The sequence below is a fragment of the Aquila chrysaetos genome, chromosome 7 (assembly GCF_900496995.4).
Source record: "Aquila chrysaetos chrysaetos chromosome 7, bAquChr1.4, whole genome shotgun sequence".
Lineage (NCBI taxonomy): Eukaryota > Metazoa > Chordata > Aves > Accipitriformes > Accipitridae > Aquila > Aquila chrysaetos.
In genome coordinates, this window is record NC_044010.1 from 41,290,137 (window position 1) to 41,315,236 (window position 25,100).

A 25,100-nucleotide genomic window follows, 5' to 3' on the forward strand; every position below is an offset into this window, starting at 1 on the left:
AATGTTCAATTGAATATAAAAAACAAAATGAGTGCTAGATATTGCAGATCTGCAAGGTTGTTTTCTGGGCTTGGAGAAAAAGGAGGATGGAAGTGTTGAGACTGTCTTGAGCTAAACTGGAAATGTAATCAGATTCAGAACAAATGAAACTAAATATAATTCATCATTTTGTTATATTAAGATTTTTAGTTTTTCAAGTGAAGTTAGTCAAAATATAACTTTTGCAGAAAAAGCATTACTGAGTACACATTACTGGATACACAGTATTTAGCCTGTGAGGATAATAAATGCTATTTATGAAATTGTGATTTTTTTTTTTTTATAAAAGGAAAAAAGTAATTTAAAAAAAAAAAAGAAAATTTGGATTAGCTGGCTGTGAATAATTTTCTGCACTGTTCTGTGTCACACAATTTGGCAATTATATCTAATGATTGGGTAAAATGAATGGGTAGAATATGTTGTACTCTATTTCCTAATAAGTTGAGACATAAATGTTTCACCAGCAAGTATTTGTTTCTGTTAATATTGAAATTAGCTTTCTGAAATATTCACATTCAAAACCTGAACTTTTTTGTGTTTGAATTGGTGATCTTTGATCACATTATGTTTTATGGCAAGCAAACACTAACACCAAACTTGATTTTAACGTGAAAAGAAATCACATTCTTAGATTTGCAAAATTGCTTGGTTTTTGTCTAGATCTAATTAAGAAAGAAAGCAAATACCCATTACATAATTCCAAATATATACCAAAACCATGATCCTAAAATTAAGCCTAAAAAAGTCAAACAAAACAATTTCCTCAAAACCTACTTTGTATTTATGCAGTAAGTGACTGAAAAGGAATACTGCTCTCTATTACTGTGTAACATATTTGAGCTGTTTAAGAATTGACATGTTTTTAAATTAGCATTATTATGCTAGTTGATTAGAGATAGTCTTCATTTTTCCAAATTGAGCCAGTATCTAATATGATATAACTCAATGGCATGACAGCTGCCGGTTTACTCTGCAAGATTTGTTATGATTTTAGCATTCACTAAATGAAAAACATGGTATCTGCTGATTTTTTACTTTGATGTAAAAATGGTAAAGCCACAAATTCAAATGGCATCCTGAAATTTTACCTTTCATTTCCTAGGCAGTGCAAAATAAAGTTCTTTCATTCTTGATAGAAAATACAGTTTGAATTTTAATCCCTTGGTTTTAAAAATCCACCATTTGGATGCTACATTTTTGCTAAAATTAAATTATAATCTCTATGAAAAATATGTAAATATGAAAAATACAGAATCATAGAATATCTTAAATTATAAGGGACCCATAAGAATAATTGAGTGAATAAATAAATATGAAAAAGGAAGAAACTATTTATCCCTTTTGTCAAGACATGCTTTTGAAGTAGATGTAAAAATAAGAATGCATTAGTATAGAATATTTTGCAGACTTTGTAAGGTTTTTTATTTGGGAGCAGCTGAATAATTTGCATATGATGCTCAGGGGTAATTAAATCATTGTAAATTGTTGCAATAAAAGTTTCGTAGCATGTCACACCATCGCAGCAGTATTAAGTCTTATCCTCTGTCTTAGGCATTTTTCAATAAAGGCTAATAGGAAATTAAAAGAAAGTAATAATGCTTGATTTCAACTAAAATAAAGGAGAGGAACAAGGTAGTATTTTGTGTAATTTTAAAATGTATATGGTAGCATATGCTGTAAATACCTGGGAAACCTCAGTGGGATTTGTGCTGGTGTGTTAGCTAATAAGGTGGTTTGGGTTTTTTTTCCACTGCAGTATTTTAAAAGAGATAAGAACTTAGAGCAACTGCACTAACAGTGAAACTTAAGAATCAGATACTTCTTTGCTTTGATCACGTGTTTGGGCCACCATAATCAAGTTTCAAGCAAGTAGTTATATTTTGGGCATTGTAAAGTTTTGAAACTGAGGGGTGTTTTTGAGAGCACAGTACCGGAGACTTAATAGAAGACTGTCTTTAGATTAGTGTTAAAATTCTCTGGTTTTGGCTCTACTGCTTTTCCTATTCTCTCCATTTTGATGCTATTTCAAATGGTGATAAGATCCATTTCAGTATGACATGCAACATATTTTAAGGGCTTAAGACTGTAAAAAGTGAATTAGGAAAGTGTTTTTGCAAAAATTTGTACATTCCAATCCTTTTATTATTACTGTTGTCATTTTATTAGTGTCATCGTTGTCACTATTAGTTTATTCTTTTCTGTTCTATTAAACCGTTCTTATCTCAACCCATGAGTTTTACTTTTTTTTCTGATTCTGTCCCCCATCCCACTGGGTGGGGGGGAAGTGAGTGAGCCACTGCATGGTGCTTGGTTGCTGGCTGGGGTTAAACCACAACACATAGGAAAATCAGATTGCCTTGTTTTAAAAAAGTGTAAACAAATGCAAACCTCTACTGTGTGTTTGTTTCTAGCGCTTTGGAAACCGGTGGGCAGCCATTTGCAGATGGACAGAAGACCGATGGGTCCTTCTGCAAGATATTCTTCGTAAATGGCAGCACTTTGCAGAAGAACAGGTGAGTAGTTTTAGCAGTTATAAATTGGAAAGTTCTTCAAAAAATTGCAGTAGGAAAGGCCTGACTGAAGCTTTTTCATTCTCTTCTCTCCAATTTTCTTTCAGTGCCTTTTTGATGCATGGCTTACTGAGAAAGAGGATGCTGTGAGCAAAATTCATACAACTGGCTTTAAAGATCAAAATGAAATGCTGAGCAGTCTACGCAAATTATCTGTATGTATTTTTCATTTTCCTATTTTATGTTCAACTTTCTTATTCGTGAGTCCGAGTACATGTGGCTTTATCCCACTGTCAGACAATATGGTTTAGCAGAACAGCTGTTTCATACTTCGGTAATGGATGTTGTCTCATGTGGATGGAATAAGTTGGTCCATGGCCTTGCTGATAAAGGAACCAATAGGTACAGATGTTTTCCTTGGTTGTCTCTTCAGTCAAAAGTTTATGAACTGAAATAGCATTTGGATGTCTTAAAAATATGTATACTTTTATACTGAAAGTTTCTTTGTTGATACTATTGATGTATAGAGTGTGTGAGAGTGAATATGTATATATATGTACAAAAACATATGCATATGAGTAAGTACTTATCATACAGCAAAACCTGTTATACATTCCTTGAACTTGAAAAAGCTAAAGATTCAGAAGTTGTGAAATGCTGACATTAGTATTACTTTACAACAATACTTCAATTGTATTTCAGGAATCTAGTAACATACATAAAATGCACCCTTTTCAACATATCCTCTACCTCACTCTTCAGAAAATACTTTACTATGCATCGTCTTTATGGAGGGAATGTAGGTCTGACTGGCCTAGAAAGATGCTGTGCGTCTAGAGGTGGAAGACTTCACACAGCCTAGACTTGCAAATGCTTTTATAGCATTAGGACCTTTGTGAAAAAAATGGTATGGTATGTGCTGGTTTTGTACGTAACAATGACGGTTTATGTATTTAGAGGAAAGGAAACATTCATGGCCGTGCTTTTGTTAAAATAGGTAAATTATTATTGCTGTAAATAGGGACTACCTTTCTAATTTTCTGTTTAAACAGAACTATTTTTTTTTTTCTTGTCAAATGGGGGGGCGGGGGAAGTGTCCTAGGCATTATTTCAAGACTTGGTTTTACAGTTTACGTACTAGAATTTTCAGGCATGAACAATTCTCAATTTGTTACTAACTATTTAGTTTTACAGTAGGCTCAAACTTAGATTTTTAAAAATTATCTTAGCAACCTTAGATTTTTAAAAATGATCTTAGAATTGATGTCCTTCTCATCCTTATTAAAAGTAGAAACATTTGGGCTTTTGGTCAATAAAAATACCATGATGTTTCTGAAGTTTAAGTCACTGTGATGTTTTTAAAATTTACTCTATTTTATCCTTACATCTACAAATGTATAAGGTTGTTTTTTAAAAATAAAATCCTTACAGCTTGATTGTTTAATTCATAACTGCCTTGCAGCTGGTCCAGAACTAGTGGTAAATGTCCCTGTTGATTCATAGAAGGACTAAGTTGTTAATATTTGTTGATTTATTGTTTTTTCCAAAATTCAAGACCCCAAAGTATGATTGTTAGCATAATCTTAAGAGATTCTGTAATTATTATGCTACCCCCCCACCACCTCTTTTTTCCCTCTGTAGCTTTTTAGGGACTGATAAAAACATATCTTTAGAAGTACAGACTCAGATCTTGATTAAAGATTACTTAGGATTAAGTCGACTTCTTTGTAAAAGAAAGGAACGCTTCATGTAGTCAGTTGTCCCAGTGTATATGCTTCTCGGAAATTCTGGTAATCTAATGTGCAAGCAATCCTGAAGTTGACTTCAAGCCAGGCTTTTATAAATGCATAATGAATTAGAGGCAACTCAGGATGTTTTAGAGTACCTTCATGAAGAAAAATTTATGGATTTATTCAGTAAATTATTACTTGTGGATTTTGGCAAGTTGCTGGAGGAAATAGGAACCGGGGATTGAAATGTTTATCATAAATTGTGAAGTAGCAGGCTTTTAATGGTTTGGAAGTGTTAAGGGTAAGACCAGTTTGGGTACCTTTCAGAATTGCTTGAAAATATGATGTTAAGAAGGGAAAACTTTCCTTTAGTAGTATTTTCATAGATTTGGTTAATGAAATAAATACACACTCTTATGAAGTTAATTATGTTGCCAGCTTAAATTGTTAAGCATTCCTCTCATGAAAGCATTGCGGTCTTTCATGAAACTGAATGTTTGAACACCAGAGTAAATAAAGTGATTCTTCCATCCCCCTGAACCTCAACAAGAATCATGACATCCTTGACAGATCAGGCGGGGTTTATTAATAGCAACTTAATCTTTTTTGCACATGAATAACTTTGATGTTTTTAGAAACAGCTGATCCATAACGCAGTAGTTAAATGTTGATGGTATGCTAGGGAAATACTGGCTCTTTAGTCTCTTTGATTTGTAGCAGAGAAGTATTTTCTACTTTTGGAATTCCTCTATCAGGTTTTAGACCTAGTAGCAGTCATCCCCAAATTCCAGTGAGTATGTGTTTTTTACCTTCCCACAATGCCAAATTGTCAGCAGTTTTGTGGATGAAGATTTACTATTTCAGTCTTCTCTGAATCATGGGGACTTTGTATTAATGCATTACCCACATGAAAATTCTTGTCAGGGAATATGTTCTTCCACTCTTAGACTGGCATTTAGAAATAGAGAGAAATAAGATCATGGTATCCTGACCCTGACGTGCAAATCATGCCTGTCTTTTGGCGTATGTTATTTTGGACATGGAGATGTGTTTGGATGTAGTAAAGGAGAAACTGTCACGAAAAATCACCTTTATAATTAGGCCAGCCCATTCCAGAATTGTAAAGGTGAGTCTGTGAGGCAATAAACATACATTCTTTTACTAATATAAAAATGTTTATATTCTTAACAGTGTGGTAGCTCGGTCCCTCAGCTGCCTAATCATTGACAGCAGGAAATTACAGTATTAGTTTTCCCTGTTAGATCTTAAGAATTTTAGGTTTGATATCATGATACGGCATAAGAGCTTCCAGCCTATTTTTCTTGTCTCTCTCATATGCACAACTTGGCAAGATTAAGGTCATGTTCTTTAGCCAGATTTCAGTCTCTTAAGCCTGAAGGAAATTTCTGAAGGTATTTTATTAAACCATTTAGCATTATGACTGTTCATTTGAAATTCTACAACCCTTCTACAAGGTCCTAAGCCTTCTGAAGTGATATAGGTCTGTTGAGATGCTGTTCACAGTATGAAAAAAATGTTGACTCTTACATCACATTAATCATTACATCACATAGTAAAAATAGAAGGTAAAATAAGAAAGAGCAGCTGGTAGTTTTCATGCATACTTGCAGTTCAGGATACTTCTGAAGAAATCAGGATTTAAATACTGCTTGCTGATGCAGAAATACATCAGTGTCTTCTCCACAGTAATTTTATCTCATGCTTCTCAAGTGGGGGGAAATACACTCTTAATTTTAGTTAAGACAGGATTTTTGATAGTAAGCACTATTACTGCTTAAAAGTAAGCTTTCATTTAACAACATTTGTTAAACTGATAGTCGGTATGCATATGTTTTGAGAGAGTAACAAAGATTTTGAGTAAGCAGAAAGATTGAGTCTGTTCCTGAACCAAAATCTCCATACATGGATTTCTGTTTTAGGATGGCTGGAAGATTTTTAGAGCCCAAACTCTGATTATCTGACTTAGTATTAACAAGCATGTGTTTTCCCAAAATTTGATCCTTTTTAGTGATTTGACTGCAGGCTCACCATTATTAACAAATATTAGTTCTCTGTAAATTCTTTCTCAGATGTGATTCTCCCAAACTGGGAGAATGAGGCAAGTTAAAACATTTCAAATAAAACTATGTAAATTAAACTTTGATATTCAATTTGGTATAAGAATACTCTAATGCATGGAGGTTGGGATACACTCTGGGCAATGGAAGACAAAATGTTTTGAAATCCATCTAACAGAAGAGAGATTCGGGATGTCCCAAAAATTATGATGCTGTAGTGGGTTAGCCTTGGCTGGCCGTGAGGTGCCACTCTCTCATTCTCCTTCCTCAGCAAGGCAGGGGCAGAAAATAAGATGAAAAGTTCATTGGTCAAGATGAGGACAGGGAGAGATCACTCGCCAGTTACTGTCACAGGCAAAACAGATTTGACTTGAGGAAGATTAATTTAATTTATTGCCAACCAAATCAGAGTATGATAATGAGGAATAAGAACAATTAAAATGCCTTCCCCCCACCCCTCCCTTCCTCCCAGGCTCAATTTCACTTCTGACTTTTCTACCTCCTCCCCCTGAGTGGTGCAGGGGGGACGGGGAATGGGGGTTGCGGTTGGTTCATAACGCTTTGTCTCTGCTGCAACTTCTTCACACTGTTTCCCTGCTCCACTGTGGGGTTCCTCCCACAGGAGACAGTCCTCCACGAACTTCTCCAACGTGAGTCCTTCCCACGGGCTGCAGTTCTTCACAAACTGCTCCAGCGTGGGTCCCTTCCCCAGGCTGCAGTCCTTCAGGCACAGACTGCTCCAGCGTGGGTCCCCCGCGGGGTCACAAGTCCTGCCAGCAAACCTGCTCCAGCGTGGGCTCCTCTCTCCAAGGGGCCACAGGTCCTGCCAGGAGCCTGCTCCAGCACGGGCTTCCCAGGGGGTCCCAGCCTCCTTCGGGCATCCCCCTGCTCCGGCGTGGGGTCCTCCCCGGGCTGCAGGTGGAGATCTGCTCCACCGTGGACCTCCCTGGGCTGCAGGGGGACAGCCTGCCTCACCGTGGTCTTCCCCACGGGCTGCAGAGGAATCTCTGCTCCGGCGCCTGGAGCACCTCCTCCTCCTTCTGCACTGACCTGGGGTCTGCAGGGCTGGTGCTGTCGTGTATTCTCACTCCTCTCACTTACAGCTGCTACACAGCGTTTTTTACCCTTTCTTAATGATATTATCACAGAGGCACCACTGGAGTCACTGGTGGGCTCAGTTTGGGCAGCCATGGGTTTGTTTTGGAGCTGTCTGGAACTGGTTCTGTCTGACATGGGGACAGCCCCTGGTGTCTTCTCACAGAAGCCACCCTTGCAGCCAACCTGCTGCCAAAATCTTGCCATGTAAACCTGATGCAGAAGCTGTCCCTTTTCCCTCAGCTTTAACAGGCTCGTTTTCATTGTCATTGAAATGAATGGGTAAAATATATTTTTGGTCAGTGTAGCAATTCACCCAGTTCTACCATTGTGTTTAAATTGATATCAAGTCAGCTAGATTTCTTCTTAATTTATATACTGTACCCATAATATCTACTTGTAGAGGATTTTTATTCAGATAAAAGTGGGTTTTGCAGGAAATTTTTGTGTTTTAATGATCTCAAATGGCTTGTTTCAGAGGATCATTCAGTATTTGTATGTGAAAATTTATGTCCTTTGTCATTAACTCTCTTCAGGGATCTACTTAGTCTAAAGGTCAGAAAAACTTTAGGCTTTACGACTCTGGGCATGTATTAATATTGACTTTTTTTTTTCTGATGTTGATGAGTAGTTGCTCTAGTTCTAAAAATATTTCCTTAAAACAACTGTGGTTTTTGTTTTTTTTTTTAATTTTCCACCTACCATTTATTCACTGTCATGATAATTGCCTCTGAATTCTTACACAAGGTGAAGGGTGACATAGAGCATGGACTAAGCTGGAGGATGTGATGCACTGAGAACGTAGAGCATAAGTGGACAGACTGAGGTGGAATTTTACTGTCATTTATGGCACAGGCTTGATAGGTTGTTTTCATGTCCTGCGCGTAAGTTTTGCAGCCTGTGAAATGAAGGTGATGGTGTTCCTCTCTTTCATAAAACATGTTGAGATCTACTCCAAAGATATACAAGATCTAGGTCTATATATTTATATATATGTATATATCCTTCTCTTTCTAGTGTTTCACTTACTGATTGTGCTCCATGTATCTGGGATTGATGCTGAACTCATTTGTGTATTATACAGCTGTTGTCAGCTGGGGAGGTTGGAAGTAAAACACTGCTGTCCAGAATTCACTAATCATGTTTTGTAGGGTACCATTTTTGATTATTTTGGTCAGTGTACCTGGTGGCTTTCATGTGAGCTTTTTCTGACACTTGTAGGCAAAAAAAAAAAAAAAAAAAAAAGTCAAATATGGCAACCCTTGAAATGTTAAGATGGTAAATTGGTTTACATCTATTCTGCTCCTTCTGTTAGATCTGCTACTATGCAAACAGATTCTTAAATATAAACTGTTACCTACTATTTCTTAGTGACATGTGAATTTAAAGTTTTATATTAACTGTATCTAACATTAGTAATTATGATGTTTTAAACCACATCTGAATGGAAAGAGTACTGATTACAAAGACTACAAATCTTTCTTTTACTGAGCTGTGTTTTAGATTACAATTTTGGATGATAGGACTATAGGAAAGTATACGTAGACTAAATTCTGTTGTCTAAATATTTAATTATCCCTTTCACGTCTTGGGGATTAGATTGCAATCCTCGACTGCATACAGAGTTCAAAATTTTGCCATGGTTAGCACAGATTAGGATGTAGAGAATGAATGCTTAAGGTATAAAAATCAATGGAGTAATCCAGTAGAGGCATTAAAAAATAAACCCAGGTGAGAACTGGAGCTATGGATGACTCTTGGATCTGCGAAGAGCCTACTTCATAGAGAGGTTTGCACGTGTAGATCTCCAGAGTTTCAAGATCCCTTGGCAGTTTACTGCAGCAGAGATGTGAAGGCTGACGATTTCTCTTTTCCCATTCGCATCCATGGGTTCCAGCTGTATGGCAGCTTGCAGAGCGCGGAGGTTGGACACGGGAGTTTCCAGGCTCCCAGCTGCAGGGCCCTTTCCTTGGCAGGCTCAGCAGTGCTCCTGGGCTTCCCAGGGCTTCCCCATCCCATGGGAGGCTACTGCCCTGTAACCAGAGCCTGCCGAGATCCGAGGAAGATGAGGAACGTATGATTCTTCAATACTGCCAAAACCAAACTTATTTACTTTGAGCTTTCTTTTTTTTTTCATCCTGGTTTGGGGTCAAATATTATTTTTCTAGAAAACAGGTTTTTCCCCATGACTTTTAATATGCAATATATGACAAAGTACAACAAAACTTTAAAGAAGCGTTGTTTGAAATGTTGGTATAGTTGTTAACATTAGTGCAGTTTTAAGGTTATTAATGTCACACAGCTGTTAGCTTTTTGATTTATGTCACCACCTGAGGCATACTGTGCTGTCTGGAGTTGCTCCACCTGTCATTTAACATTGCTTTGTGAAGTGCAATGTGTCCGTTCCACTATGTCAGCTCTGCCAGCAATTTTTACAGTAACAACAGCATGGAAGTATAGGAGTTTGGATGAAATACCCATACCCATTTTCGGTTCTTTATGATGCTCTCTTTAGGATTTTTTTTTTCTAAATTTGGTGCGTTTGTTTTGGTTTGGGTTTGGTTTTTTTTTTTTTTCATGTATGAATTACTGTTCTTCCTGCTGTTACTTTGTTTAACAGATCCTAAAAGGAGATCTAGAAATGAAAAGGCAAATGATGGGTAAGCTGAAGTCGCTCAGCCAAGACCTCCTTGTAGCTGTGAAAAATAAAGCAGTGGCTCAGAAGCTGGAAAGTCGTCTTGAAAATTTTGCCCAGCGCTGGGATAGCCTTGTGCAGAAGGTGGAGAGCAATTCTAACCAGGTTTGTTAAAACCACCATTTTGTCAGTTGGTGACAGTCAAATCCTTTGCCAGTGAAATGCTTGAAGTAGTTTTGGTGCAGTTTGTCATATTGTTTTAAATTTTTTCCCTGCATGATTCCTTAAGACATATTTTATTTTCAGGACAGCGTAACACAACTGTAATATAACTGTCCAGAATTTTATTTATCTGTTTAGTTTTTGATCTCTCTTTATAGTGTTGATTACTGTCTTGGGTTGTTAACTATGTTTTCAGGGATGATACAATCCATAATGAAAATACTCTTTCCAGTTAATTTAGTTTTAAGCTATAATAGTTGGTCACTTCAAATGTACTGTTTTTATGGCTGTCTCTGTGGAATAACACTTAGTCTGAAATTAGTGTAAGAACTGTTTGCTAGTTAAAGAGAAATTTTTTAATTTCTTTTCAACAGTGAAAGTTTAGAATAGATTACTGGTCATTAATAGATTAAAAATATTAATAGATTAAAAAGAGAGGCCATAAAAAGAGGTTTCTTGACAAAATAAAGAAATCTATCCACACCTGTGGCCAAAATGCCAATGAAAAAAGAATATAATCTGCTATTATTTTGTCCAGCTCCTTTATGTTAACCGTAATATATTGCAAAAGAAATTGAGATTTTAAAGTTTCACATTTTTTAAGCCAGATAACAAAAATCAGTGCTCTGGTGTAGTACCCAAAAACATAACCATTTATTTTTCCTAGCCATCTGCCAGCATCTCTTTCTTATTGGATTTAAACTCAAATCAGCTCACTCTTTTCCGTTCCATTATCTCATTAATATTGAGTTATTTTTGTGCTATTGTTGTACGACTGGTGAAATGGAAATGGACGTTAAGACTTTTTAATGATAACACAGAGCAGAATGTTACTGTGTGCACCTCTGTCCTGTCCCTGGAGGGCCTCTCGTAGTTCTGGTCAGTTTAAGTCAATTCCCTTGACCATGCTGCACTTTTTTGTTGCTATATACTAATGCTTCTACCATCTTCTGTTTAGGTAATTAAATGAAAGCTGCTATACTTCCTGTCGTGATCTGAATACCTCTCAGTAACCTTGCTTCCAACTCTTACCTTAATCTTTTAGTTTTCACTGTGATACAGTTTCTTGTGTAGCTGAAGTTGAAAAAATCAGTTTGGGAGAACAGAAGAGAAGAAAATGGGGAAAGAGTACAATTTCACTTAGTAACAGAAGGCAAAACCAGTTTGTGCTACGCAGCATTTATACCAGTTGAAAATTTGATTTAACTCTTGTATATTTGCTGTAGGAAACCTGTTGTTTCAAAGCAGAGAAAAATCTGGAGATGGATTTTGCATTTGGGATGGCTAGGGTCACATGCTTTGAGGAAGGTAGTAAGCCACTCCAAAGTGTTCAAGAGTTAAGATTGTTGATGGGTCCTAAAAGCAGATACGAGTTTTGAAAATGGAACTTAGATTACAAAAGAGATAGCCTCCTCATGAAGTGGGCAATCCTGAGGCTCTACATCCCTACATCGTAGACCAGCACAGGTGGGAGATGCTTTGGATTCCCAAAACAGTCTAACTGTCTTATCATAGCAGCACACTGCAGTTGATAAGCTTTTCCTCCAAGGGGAAGCTACTTTGCTTGGCACAGAGTTGGTATGCTGTTGTGGGCATATTGCTTCACATTCTGGCGACGTTGCACATTCGGTGCTAGCTGAAGGACCCCTTCCTAAGGCACTGTTACACGGTTTAGATATGTCCTTTATGAAATACTGATTGTGTACTTTTTGCTATGGGTTGCTATCTAGGCAGGGCAGGTAAGGTTAGTGGGGTTTATACATTTATTCATTACAGACCTCATTTATACATTTAGACTGCAAGAAAAAAGTGTCACTAAAAGATCTAATTGTTCTCTCTAGTCATGAACTGGGGAGGAGGGGAGTTGGAAGAGGGTGACACATACAACATTTTTCACTATAATCTATCAGAAAATGCACGTTTTATTCATCAAACTTAGATATTGACTTCAAAATGAACTTTATTCCATTCATTAGTAATTCTCATAGTACCTTCATAATTACATTTTTGTCATTAGTTATTTCCCCTCTCTCTCTTACTAAAGTGTCACTAAAGGATTAACTTGTTAACAAAATAAGAAATTAACAGGAAGAGACAATCTCAGCCTAAGTTCAAAGCCGATTCTCCAACTAGACATAGGAAGCAGTTATACATCCCAAAGGAAAAGTGCAGAAAGTAGAATGTGAGTCCTCCCACATTTAGCTGAATTCATTGCGGCTGAATTTAAGCATCTAATCAGAATTCATGGCTGAAGCTTCTGCTACAAATGAGTGGATGGCAAGGGTGAGAGAGAGAGAGATACCTCTAAAAAGCAGTTTGTCCTCATCATGAAAATGTCAACTTTCCTTCATTGACCACACAGTGGAATCAAGGACAAGGACAACTTGCTTAGACTAGATGCATAGCTTTTAGAAACTCTAAACCCACCTTTGGTGAGCTCATTATGCTTCACTAAATTGTAGTGAAAACCTTCCCAAACTAAAGAAAACACCATTCCTCATCTGAACTTCCCCGTTCACATACATACATTTCATCAAAGAACGGATGACAGCTCCAAAAGTGAGTGTTAAGGAAAATTATGAGTTTATCAGGACGGAGGGCACTTCCAAAGACAGTAATAAATGATGGCATTAAAGGTAGGCTGCCGTATAAAAGAGAAATAAAATGACATAAAACTACTGAAGTGCTATACACACATTGTACATACATTTGCCTGTAGAGGATGAAAAGGAAGATTTAAATTTGTCCACTCTGAAAAGAGATGAGTTTTAACATGTTTCTAAGATGAGCTTGCTGATGTGAAACTGCAGGCAAGCATTGTATTTTGAAAGCCTTTTAATGTGCAGCCTTGTGAGTCACCTTAGCACTTTCCGTATGATTTTCTAGTGGGTTAAAGGCCTAGTCTGTATCGCCCCTTCTCAGATCCGTATTTGCTTGTCAGGAACTGAGAGGGATGAGGAAACTATACTGTCATTATTTGGACCATCTTTGAATAATACATGAAACACGCCACTTCAGTGATTAGATTTATGAGGTGGTTTTTTGTTGGGTTTTGGTGTTTTTATTTTTCCAGGGAAGCTAATAAAAGCTACTTCCTTTTTTGTACTCCCTTATATTTTTAAGGATTGTCCTTTACCCACTAAAGGGTGTGCGGTTTTTAGATGTGCACCAACTTTATCTCGCAGAGTTACATTGCAGTGTAATCTTCAGTACCTTTTAGTCTTACCCAGTCTCTAATTAGAATGATTATGAACTTCAAATTCACATCTCCATTCTCCTTTTGAAGTATATAGTATTTAACCTCCACTCCTATTGATTAAGCATGAAAAATACTTCTTTTGACACATAAATCATTACCCCCCACAGCATCGTGACTTGTCTGCTCCAAGCATATGGTAATTGCACTGCCTACTTTTGAAGCACAGTTCCCAATCACCAGCTGAAACTATTACTCCTGTGTAACGGGTAGTATGTGGCAGATGATTCCTACAGTGCCCTAGCTGTAGTTTATTCTCTTTTACACCTTATTCACTGTAAACTGTACCCTGGTATTGATTGGCAAATGGAAACATGACAGGATATGACCTTGGGTGTGAGAAACATCATCCTATCATTGATTTTTGGATAAAAGCAAGTGTAATAAGCATTTTGTGAGAAGGCGAAAGGGAGACTGTACCCAAAACTGCATATAAGGAGCAAGCAATTATTTGGAACGTTCTTAGCTACAGAGTCAACTCAGGGAAAGATGGCATCAGGTGTTATCCTCAAATATCATAGAACCCTAGACATCGGAAGCTTTAATTTGCTTTTCCTTTCTGCCCTCCCAGCAATTAAATAAAAATAAAATTAAAAAGAATGCTGTATAAAGTTTTAATAAAACTATATGGAAATGTTTACTTAATTGTCATGATTTCTGTAGTTGAAAATATCAAAGTCAGTACATCTTACTGAGGGAACTAAAACAAGAGTAGTAGCACATAATATTGTAGTGATTAAAGAGTCAACTGGGTGTTTCTCTCTTCCAAAGAATTTATGTAGTTCATGCATTAGCTAAGACCCTGCAGTTCACAAGCAGCTTATTCCAATTGACATAATTAATCCAGAGATTAAAAAAAAAAAAATTCTGCTCTGAATCTTAATTTTGTAGTCTTCTGAGTAGTCCAGATTCTGCTCTCAAGCCTACACGGCTGGTTGTTTCTAGAGGGGGAAGCATAGCACTGAGCCGGCTCCTCTAAGTAAGAAAGACTGCCAAAATTACAGTGGTAATGGACTTCCCTACTCATCACTTCCACTGGCAGACTGGATAAAGAACAGGAAGATTTTTTTTGTTTAGAGGACCATGTGAAAGATTTGGCAATGTTGGCAGGAATTTGTTGTTGTTTTCAGGTTTTTTTAGCTTTACTGATGTTGCCTGCTGAGAAGAGGCTGGTTGCGAACAGTATCCCCCTTTCCTTGTCACTCTATTTTTTTCAAAATAAGAAGGCGTTGTGGGGAGAGGGGTTATAGTTAATTACCTGGTATGCCTCTTGTCCATTGTTTATAGAAACACTCAATAACTAAGGTAACTCAATTCTCTTACTGAGTTTGTGATGCAAGAACTAATAGGTAATTTGTGTATGGAATTTTAGATACTGGCATTCCTGTCGTTGAATTTGGAAAGTCTTTCTAATTCTTGCACGCTGGCAATAAGCAAAGAAGCCGGGCTGTTCTGGTGCACAGCTTTTCCTGCTCCTAGTATAACTTCTTCCTTTTATTTTCCATTTCACTGCCCCTAAACTGTGAGGTGGTCACTGGAGCCGTAACTAGAGCATTTTGACAAATGAGCCATCATCTGACAGAACCAAAAAAAAGAAGTGACCCATTTCTCAGGAGTTAAGGGACTTAAGAACAGCTGCCCATATTTAAGTGGAAACTTTGTAGTTTGGTGTTACATGGAAACAAATATAAACAGGCAGTACTTGTACAACCAGTATCTTTCAAACAAATATGAGCAGAAAATATTTGTCGTCATTCCTTTTTTTTTTAATGCAGCTGAACTATACGAAGGGTTTGGTTTCATATTACTGGGCAAAGTTAAATGCATTAGATTGGTAGTGTTTACAATGTTACATATTATGTGTATTAGTATCTGTTATGACCCCTTAACATTAGTTTTTAATTACGGAATAAAACTGATGCAAATTAATTTGCCTTCTAGTGCATGTTTTCTAATTTTAAGATTTCCTGACAGAAAGCTAACTGCCCTTTCGTGCAAGTAGGTTGTGATGAATTACATTGTAGTTTGAAAATTATTATAAATGGTAAAAATAACAATTGGTAATTTAGTGCCATTACCATGCGTTTATTGCTTCTCAAGGAATAAATTTTCAGAATGGAGGCAGAGTAACATATAGTAATAGTAACATTTTTATATATTTGCCATCATTCAATCTCCTCATAAAATTGACCATTCATTTCTTTTCTTCATTCAGCCTGACTTACAGGGAGCCATAAGTTCATTCTGTTTAGGATCCTTTCTGATTTTGATATTGACTTCTGCAGATATCTTATTCACACAGCATGAGGCAGATAAAACAATTTGGTTTGAGTTGTGTATAGTGTTATTTTTTTCTGAAGGTCAGCCTATGATCAGAAGGGAGCAGTTTCTCATTATTTTCTATTGCTACTCCAAACAGTCCTTACTGAAGTCTTTCAAACAATGTGTGACCTCTGTTTTTATACTTCTCACAGATTTCACAGGCTGTCACTACCACTCAGCCATCACTAACACAGACAACTGTAATGGAAACTGTAACTATGGTGACCACAAGAGAACACATCCTGGTTAAGCATGCTAAAGAGGAACTCCCACCACCTCCACCCCACAAAAAAAGGCAACTCCTTGTGGATTCAGAAATTAGGAAGAGGTGAGAATCATTAAGAGACAGAGAGAGAATGCTGAGAGAGTTTGGATGAGAATGCAAAAATAGTCATTTGACTGCAATAGTTTGCTGTATACTTTTTTGAGGTTAAAATTATATTTCTGTCCTCTATTAAGGTGCAGATTGATTATTATCTTTCCTTACTTAAGATGAGTTATGATTTTTTTTTGTGCTTCTAGTCCCACTATTTTGCAGTATAGAATGCTAATCATTACATCAATACCATTGTAATTATGTGATAATAATTATAGTCAGTAGAAGTCCTCATGTATGGCATTGTGGGGGTCCCTCTTGACTATAGTCTTGAAACTTGAAGGATGAGAAGCGTTCCATTAGTTCTCAGCCTTTAAAATTCTTTAAAAAGAATTTTTTAATAGTTAGAATACTAGTAGTGCAGATATTGCCTGGTTTCTAAAGTTCAAGTTTTATTCTTTCTGGCTTGTCAGTCAGCAGTAGAAATAACGGTTCTGCAGAGGCAGAGTTAATATTTGGTGAAACATGCAGTATCATTATTTTCAAATTTCTTCCTGTGTAACTCAAGTACATTTAGACTAATACTGAACACTTGTTAAAGTCACAAGGAAAATTTGTGATGAGTTTAAGCAGGATTGGTTCAAGCACTAAATTTCTGAATGAGGTGCTAAGAAGCTAGACTTCAAACACTTGTAGTAGTGTTTGTTTTGGAAATGGTTTTTTGATATTCAGATAAATGTATGAATTGCAAGGTAACAGATTCAAGGACTGAAAGGAATGTGAAACTGCATTCAGTAACTCATTTCTGTAGAAAATATCTTTGTTTAGTTCGATGTGTTTTTAATGATAAGTTATTTTCTTGTAAAATAATAGTCTTTAACTTATTGAGAAGGATGAAATATACCAATAGGAGAAATCTGACTTTTTTTTAATTGAAGGAGTATGTCATTGAAAAAACAGGTACTTGGAGGCACCTTTTTTTATACACAGGCATCTGAAGTGGGATTTATCTTACCCCTTTTCGACTGTTCTGAAAGTAAGGTTTCTGGTTTAGCCTCATTATTTAAGAACGCTGTATGTGATGTAAGAAGAGTGATTCACGCCCTTTTTGTTAAACTGGATACCTACTCTTCCTATAAAAATTGCTTAGGCTAAATAAGTAACTTCGTTAGCTAAATTTCAATGAATTGAATCTAATCTCCAAAGTCCTGATTGGGAATCTGTTTTTTCATGTATCCTAGGTTACCATTAACTAATAGTGAGAGTTACATTTTGCTAATATATTCCTAAGCACTCAAAATAATACACAGTGATGACTATCAGCAGACTCACAATTCTTGAATTTGTTCAAGGAATTGTTGGATGGCAATGTTTTTACTTAACAGACATTATAAGCGTTAGTACTCTTGTTAATATTTCAGTAGTAATGTGCAAAGATCTCAAACGGGATCAAGGCCCTGTTGTCTTATATGCAAGAGTAAACCTATATTAAGGCATGGTCCCTGCCTTGAAAATATTGGTATTCTTAATCATGAAACTGAAAAATTAAGAATGAAAATTCCCCTGAAATTTTGAAGTGTTTCAATAGTTGGTATTTTAAAACTTTTCACTTTTTTTTTCCCTAAACTGAATGTTTTAGGAATCATCTTACTTGACATAAATATCAGGAAGTGAAATGTGAGTCTACTGTTTTAAAGCAAAGCATTATCTTAGTTAAAACTATGTGAAGTAGAGTGATTTTTTTTTTTTAAACTTATGTTTTACGATTCTTTAAGAAAGTTGTTGCTATAAATAGTTATGCATTATTATAAAATTGGACACCAATTTGCAGCAATAGTTCCTTTCTCAGCTACTAAGTATGTAATGTTGGTCTATATTTTTCTTCTTGCTCGTATTCTTTTGATTTGCCTTAATACTAAAAGTAAAATTGGCAGGGTACAGCAGACTACAGACTTCTAAGTCATCATGTGAGGAAACTACTGGTAGGCAGGAATTAGCTGGATTATAGGAATTATTTATGTTCAGAAATACCTCATCTTATACAAAGTGAGAATTATAAATTCTTTTAAGTGTTTCAGCTGTTGTCTGTCTAAAGCATTGCAACTAGCAAGGTTATATATAAATTTGATAGATCCTTGTACAGAAGATGGGATATATTACCAAATTTGAGACTGTTTGCTTGCATCTATATTATGGGCAGATCTGCTACCAAATTTACAGAGTGTTAATGTTTTTTACCATTGCATACTAGATTTCGAGGGGTTTTGATTTATGTTTTATGCTATCTAAAAGATAACTCATTCACCATTTAAGCTCTGTTTAACTTTATAGATAAGAGTCAAGATATGAACCTTGGAACAATCTGTAGTTCTCAGATAATTGAATAATAATTGAACAAGTCATGGTTTCTTATATATACTTAAAATCAGAGTCCTTTTCATTGCTGTGCTGGTTAGATTTTTATTTTGAACTGGTAGGAAAGAAAGCTGAATTCTAGCAGGAGGAAGGGAGTTCATTGTTTAATACACTTCAATATGGTCAAACTAGCTGGAATGTTGCTTTGTGTGCAGGAGTTACTAGATTTGTCTTAATAATGCAATCATACCATCACATGAGAACTAGTTCAGTAGGACTGTTCACTGAATACTTGAGTGGACCTACAATACGGTAATGTGCAAAAGTAGATGATGTTAGAAATGTCCACAGCTATGCAGCAGGATGAATGATGGTTACGTTATCTGAAGGCAACCGTTTTCCATTTAGATAATTTGGGGGGGACATTTCTAACTGAACAGCCAAAAAAGGACTTACGTAGCTTTCCTCTCTAGAAAGTCCAGGCGAGTGTTCCAGAGCGGGAGGACCAGTCAATAAATAGCTTCAGAGAAATGCCTTTTGAGAGGAAACTTGGGGAAAGGAGTTTCAACTTAGAATAACAGTTATTCTGTTATTCTGTGCCTACTTTTATTAAAACATAAAAATGCAGTCTTAGAAATTAATATGTTTGATAGTATGCCGTTGTCTTTCTCCAGCATAATGAATTTGTACTGAATGTAAGGATAACAATTGTAGAAGAAAACTCATCTTAAAATTTGGGTGCTCAGCTAAAACATCTACGTGCATTGGTGACTAGACACCTTTTTCATCAATGCTTTTTTGCTGGGAGAACCTCATGGTTGTATTCCCAAACAGTCAGTCAGTTATTTTCTGGGTCCATTGCTGGCTGCAAGATCTTTCAGGGGGTTTTGTGTACATTTAGTTGTACTTACACCCAAGGACAAACAAAGCCATAGTACTGCATAGCTTTTGGGGTTTGAAATAAACTAAGAGAATGGGGGTTCTCAGCCTACTTCTCCTACATTGTTCTATATTATATGTGTGTGTGTTTATGTTCAAAATTTTCCCTGAGCACTTAATGACTAAGAGTTGATGATTCTGTACTGCTTAGTTTTTGTTTGATTAAAAAACCCCAGCAATTATTGAATGCTGGCCAGGAGCTTCTGAAGGTGCATAACCAGATTGTGTTGGCCACTTTCTGCAGCCACGGTACAACACACTGCATGCTCTTGCCTGGTATTTTGGGGGCCGGGGGGAAAGGCACATTGAGGGTTGGGGCTTTTTTGAGGTGGTGAACAATGCTTCCAGGTTTTGTCAGCTTCTCTCATCTGTTCTCGAGGTTTAGTCAGCATTGTTGCTGTAGAAGAGTATGCCTGAAATAAATGCATCAGGCTCCATTGCCACATGTTTGGAAAGATTTGTGCTCCAGCTTTGCTTTCCTGTGATCTCAATGTTTTAGAAAGACTAGAGGATGTCTTAAAGATGCACTGCACCTGCAGTGTGAATTGCTAGGGGCTTAGTTTCAAGGAGGAAGAAAGAGTAGTTTGGCTACTCTGTGAATATTGTGTTAGTGGACTGCGTTACAGTATGGTCTCCAGCTACTTAGCTGAGGAGAAACAACGGATGGCTAAGATTGAAGCATCAAGCTCTAGAATGCTTTTTATTTTTACATTTCCAAGTTCTTTGGAAGGATTAGAAGTATGAGAATCTCCATTTAAACTGAAGAAATTGAGGAGAAGCAATTTGACTTGTAGGCCAATAGCATACACAGGAGTGAATGTCACATTTCCATTGCCCCAATTCACTGTGGCATAAATGCATGAGAAAGAAGCTGTTGATTTTTCTTGCCTCCTAAAGCAACTTTTTACCATAAGTGGTGAAAAGCAGAGATAAGAAACAGATGACTTTTTTTTTTCTTCCTCCTCCACCCTGCAAAAAAATCTACAACTACTGCAAATATAATGCTTCAAAATGTCAGAATAATTCAAGCATGTGCTAAGTTCTGTTACTGGTCATAGGAAAGCTCCTTTTCCCAAAGGAATTAATTTGAAACTGAGAAGGAAAAAATACTTGGAGCTGTAGAATAAAGGTCTGGAAAGTATCTATTAGGACTAGAGATAAATGTAACACAGCTGAAATCTTAGGACAAAATAAACAACCCTGTAAATGGGAGAAAGGGTTGCAAGGTAACATTTTCATTTTCATGGTATTTACATATTCTGGGAAAAACAGGTCAGTTGTGTAGCATAGAAAAATCTGAAAATAACTCCGTTCACTGTAGGTTTTCAAATAGCAAACAGGTTAGAGCCGCTTAACATTTAATTTAAACATATTTGAAATATTAATGTTCTTGAATAATGTCCCAAGATATCTTTGCCATTTAGTAAATAACTTTGCCCATGCTTCCTAACGTTTCCAAGGAAAGTCTATTTGTCATAACATTATTATGGATATAATGTTAGTCTTCAGATTTGAAAGAGACTTTATGCCCTTTGAAGAGAAAGGCATGTTAAAATAGGATAGTTGCTCCATCTAGTGTTTTTTTCATTTAACAAGTGTTAACAACTTTTTGAAAAGAGAGTATCCGTCATTTCTTTGAAAATTACTATATTTGGGATTCTAATGCTTCATTACTTAGAAAAGTTCAGATTTTTGTAGAAAAATATATCAAAGGAAAAATCAGAATGACTTATTCAAAGTATTTTTTGATAGCTATTGTTTCAAATATCCCACTGCTGTCCAATGAATTATATTAGAACTAAATGCTGATAGTTTAGCACTTTTACAGCAACTCCATTGGGCTGTTTGACCCTTATCCTCTTATTGAAATGCAGCTTTTGCTCTTGTATTGTTGTCTAGCGTTACTTAGCAAATCTAAAAAGAGGAAAGCAATGTCTTCAGTTTTCCTGGTGGTCCTTGGTTTCAGTGTTGTATCTGTGTAGCCAGTGCCAGAGGAAAGGAAAGGGTAACACTGAGACACAACAGGACAGTTTTCTGTTGCTTAGAGGAAGAATAATTTATAAACATTTTCATTTAGAGTGTAAGAAGTAGTATGGGTATGTTGAAGTCTGTAAACATGGACACTTTATAACTTCTTAGTGCTCATTGGTTTTTAACCCTTTTTTCCTGTTTGTGAAGCGAGAAATGGCGTAGAGACAAACACACTGAGAATATATATTCTTCCTCACATTTAGTGTCTGAAATTACCTCCTGCATTATAGGAGTGGTACCAGCTGGCACTCACTGGAAGGCATGATGACTGGATTTAAAACTACTTTGCATCTCTAGCCACTGGCTGTTTGCTGAAGGCAAATGGTGTTAATGAACATACTCTACAACAGCCTCTAGATTTTCATTTGCCTTAGCCATAAGTGATTTGCTTACATATGAGAAATGCGGTGGATCTATCAGAATTTCTCCAAAGCATTCCATATTAAAATTCAGGAATTACTGCTCAGGCTGGGGAAGGGTATGGTTTATAACCATACCTTACCAGTGATAAGATGGATAGTTGGCTAAAGAAGAATTGTGAGGCTGATAAGATGATGTTAGTGACGTTTCTGAAGGAGATTTACACTTGGGATTGATCTAGTATTTTCTTTAACACCTTGATGTGCATTACAGAAATGTGCTGGTCATAATGTTGATGAGGTTAAACTGAATAGTATCACAAGTGTAGAGGGAGGTCCAGAATGTAATTCAGAAAGGAAATAAAATTATTTGAGGACTGAACTAAAAAAAATAGGAAGGGAAGAATATTTATTAGAACAAATAAGCTGTTGAAGTAGGAGATAAGAACAAAGCTATTTATCAACTAATGGCTCATCAGCTACAAATATAGAGGAGGAAGACAGACAGCAGGGAATTATTTCATCACAGAATAATTCTGCCAAGGGGCATCATATACTGTAAAGTTGTTCTTTGACATGTTCTAGGCAATAAAGAGCTACAAGCTGAGGAAGACCGCTGGTGAGCTGGGCATTTCAGTCCAGCCATGGAAATGCAGTAATTCAGTAATGTGGTTCTTGGAGCAGAGCTGTATCGTTCCTGGCCAGCTCAACATGTAGGCAAATGGTCTTATGTCTGCCCAAGATACACAGTGGTGACATGCCCAGTGTGGTGGTGGTTGGGGAGGGAAGGAAAAAACAAATAAACAAAGGAAATTGTGAGGCAATTTCTATCTGTTGAAAGAATGAAGTACTGAAACCACTGTCCAGTCATGGTAGCAGTAACACAGTAGCAATTTGAAGATGAAATTAATTCGGTTTAGAGAAAAGATTATACACCGTGATGGCCACATGACAGCAGGGTACTCTGTGACTTGTGTTCCTATGTGAACTTGTACAACATTCAGGTTGTTTGTATAAATATGTGGAAGGTCGGTGCATGCACATTACTTCACTGTCATCGTCTTACTGTGGCAATGTGTAAGAAAAGGAAAAATTATGAGTTTAAAATATGCCATTGTCTTTCACTAGATGATGTTGGCTGTAAGAACTGCAATAGGCCTTCATAAGCTACGTTGTGCAAATGGAAGGTTTATAGTCAGTCAGGCCTTTGGTTATTAATAAAAATTGCATTTGTTTTTATTGTGAAATGAAACAAATTAACGCTTGCCGTTACTTAGTGGCTTCCAGAAGGTATCTGATCTGATAGGAAGCTTGTAGTAGGACTTGAGTATCATACTCTGCTGGGTATTTGGGTTAGAAATTCTGTGCACGGAAAAAGAAAAACAAAATGCAACTAAGTTGTGAAATACCTTAAAGGTGAGGTTTGTCATGTATTTAATACAGAAAAGGAAGGGAAAGCTAGAACAAGGAATCCTTTTTGAACAAGTACATGTGGTGATCTCAGCAAGAGAGTTTTGAATGGGAATCTGAAGTGGGCATATGGCTTAGTATGATCCAGAAAATCAATTTGTGGGGCACTTCCATGAAAGTTTGAATGGCATGGATTAAAAATGTGAAGATGGTTTTTCAAACGTGCTCTGGAGTAAAAAGAGACTGTATTTGAATTCAGCTGAAATGTGCTAGCCTGTAGAGAGAGGGCAGTGAGAGCAGTAAAAGATAGCATCTCTCTTGTGGAATAGCAGAAGGAAAGACTAATTGGAAAACTAAACCATGAGTGCTGCATAAAGAATAAATCCTCTGCTGCAGATTGAATTTTTAGGTGGGGAGCAAGCTAACGTGCACATTGAAATAAGGTAATTATTTAGAGTAATTGTCTCAAGTGATTTGGTTTTAGTGTCTTCCATGGATTTATTTTAACAAATTCTACATGCACTCAACTTTACTGGGGCAGAAAGGTAATATTGCATTACTTTTTATGTCAAAAGTATTGTTGTACTTGGGAGATTTAAAGACCGTATTGATCCTTTGATATCAATCTAGAGTTAATATAGTTTGTAACTGCAGCTGGGCTCAGAAAGGAAATGTCCAATCATCATAACGGAATGATTAAATGCCACATTCTACCTGCATTTCCTGGTTTTATACAAGCTGAACATGAGAGAGGATATTTTTTTTTCCAAGGTAATTGAAAAATGTCTTTATGTTAAGGATATTTATGTGCTGCAAAAATCTACTTAGAATTAACTTTCATGTCTTTTAATCCTTTTCTGCCCCCTCTTTATAGCCCTATTTTGGGCAGGAGGCTTTGTTTGTGGAGTTATATTTATCTCCAGAAGAAACTGCAAGTGACAGAGCAATCTGTTATCTGAGATCAGCTCTGTCAAGACACTGTCTGTGGGGCTGATACTTACCACCAGCTGATGAATCTCTGGGCCATGGAATGTGCTCCTGATTATTTTGTGGTACTATCAGAACTGTCCCAAATTCTCCCGTTCCTCTTCCAGGGAGGATGTTGCAGAGGGGAGGGCTAAGTCCTTTTGTTTAAGAAATGAAGAAATGATCACTGGTAAACATTTTGCTCTGTGAATTTCCATTCTATACCAGGCTACTCTTCAGAAAGTTGGTCTCACTGGTCCTACTTACCCACAGCTTGAGAATGCAGCGAACACCAGAAGTAATACAATTTTACCTGCAGCCAAGGGAGTTTAGTACTGAGGGACTGGTAAACTCGTCTTCGTTGTTATCAGATGTCTGATGTTCTGTGGTCATTAAATATGCAGTTACTTTATGCAGAACAGAGGGATAACATTATATTTCAAGAATTACAATTGATTTAATGTCATGCAGGATCAGAAATAAAGCTGAGGTAGGAAGCTCTTAACTGGCAGTGCAGTTTGTTTTCAGGGATTAGAATCTGGTACCAGCACAGAGATTCCCTGAACCATCTGGGAATTTTCTTCTGTATTCCACCTCTGAACTTGTAATTCTTTATAAAATGAAGATTTCTGCACCTTCCATTACTTCACAATCGTATTTTTTCTCCTTTAATGAGTGTTCAAATAGTATTATTAGGAATTGCTTTATCAAAATTATTCCTAAGAGTTTATAACTTGAATATAGAATATTGGGCTGGGATTAAGGCAGTGTGTGATTCTTCTTTCTTCTGCTTTCATTATTTATTACTCAGTCTTTCACACTGAGTTGTTAAAGGGA

The 25,100-nt window shown here is 36.6% G+C and overlaps 1 protein-coding gene across 16 annotated transcripts in view; it reads left to right on the forward strand.

Annotated features, from left to right (window-relative positions):
• Nucleotides 1–25,100, forward strand: part of DMD (dystrophin) — a 1,198,278-nt gene that overhangs the window by 405,755 nt on the left and 767,423 nt on the right. For all 16 annotated transcript variants that reach the window (XM_030020819.2, XM_030020811.2, XM_030020812.2 and 13 more), the window contains 4 exons: nt 2,451–2,552; nt 2,657–2,764; nt 10,073–10,252; nt 16,040–16,215. In XM_030020819.2, coding sequence (XP_029876679.1) covers nt 2,451–2,552; nt 2,657–2,764; nt 10,073–10,252; nt 16,040–16,215 — 566 coding nt within the window. The remainder of the gene's footprint in view (nt 1–2,450; nt 2,553–2,656; nt 2,765–10,072; nt 10,253–16,039; nt 16,216–25,100) is intronic.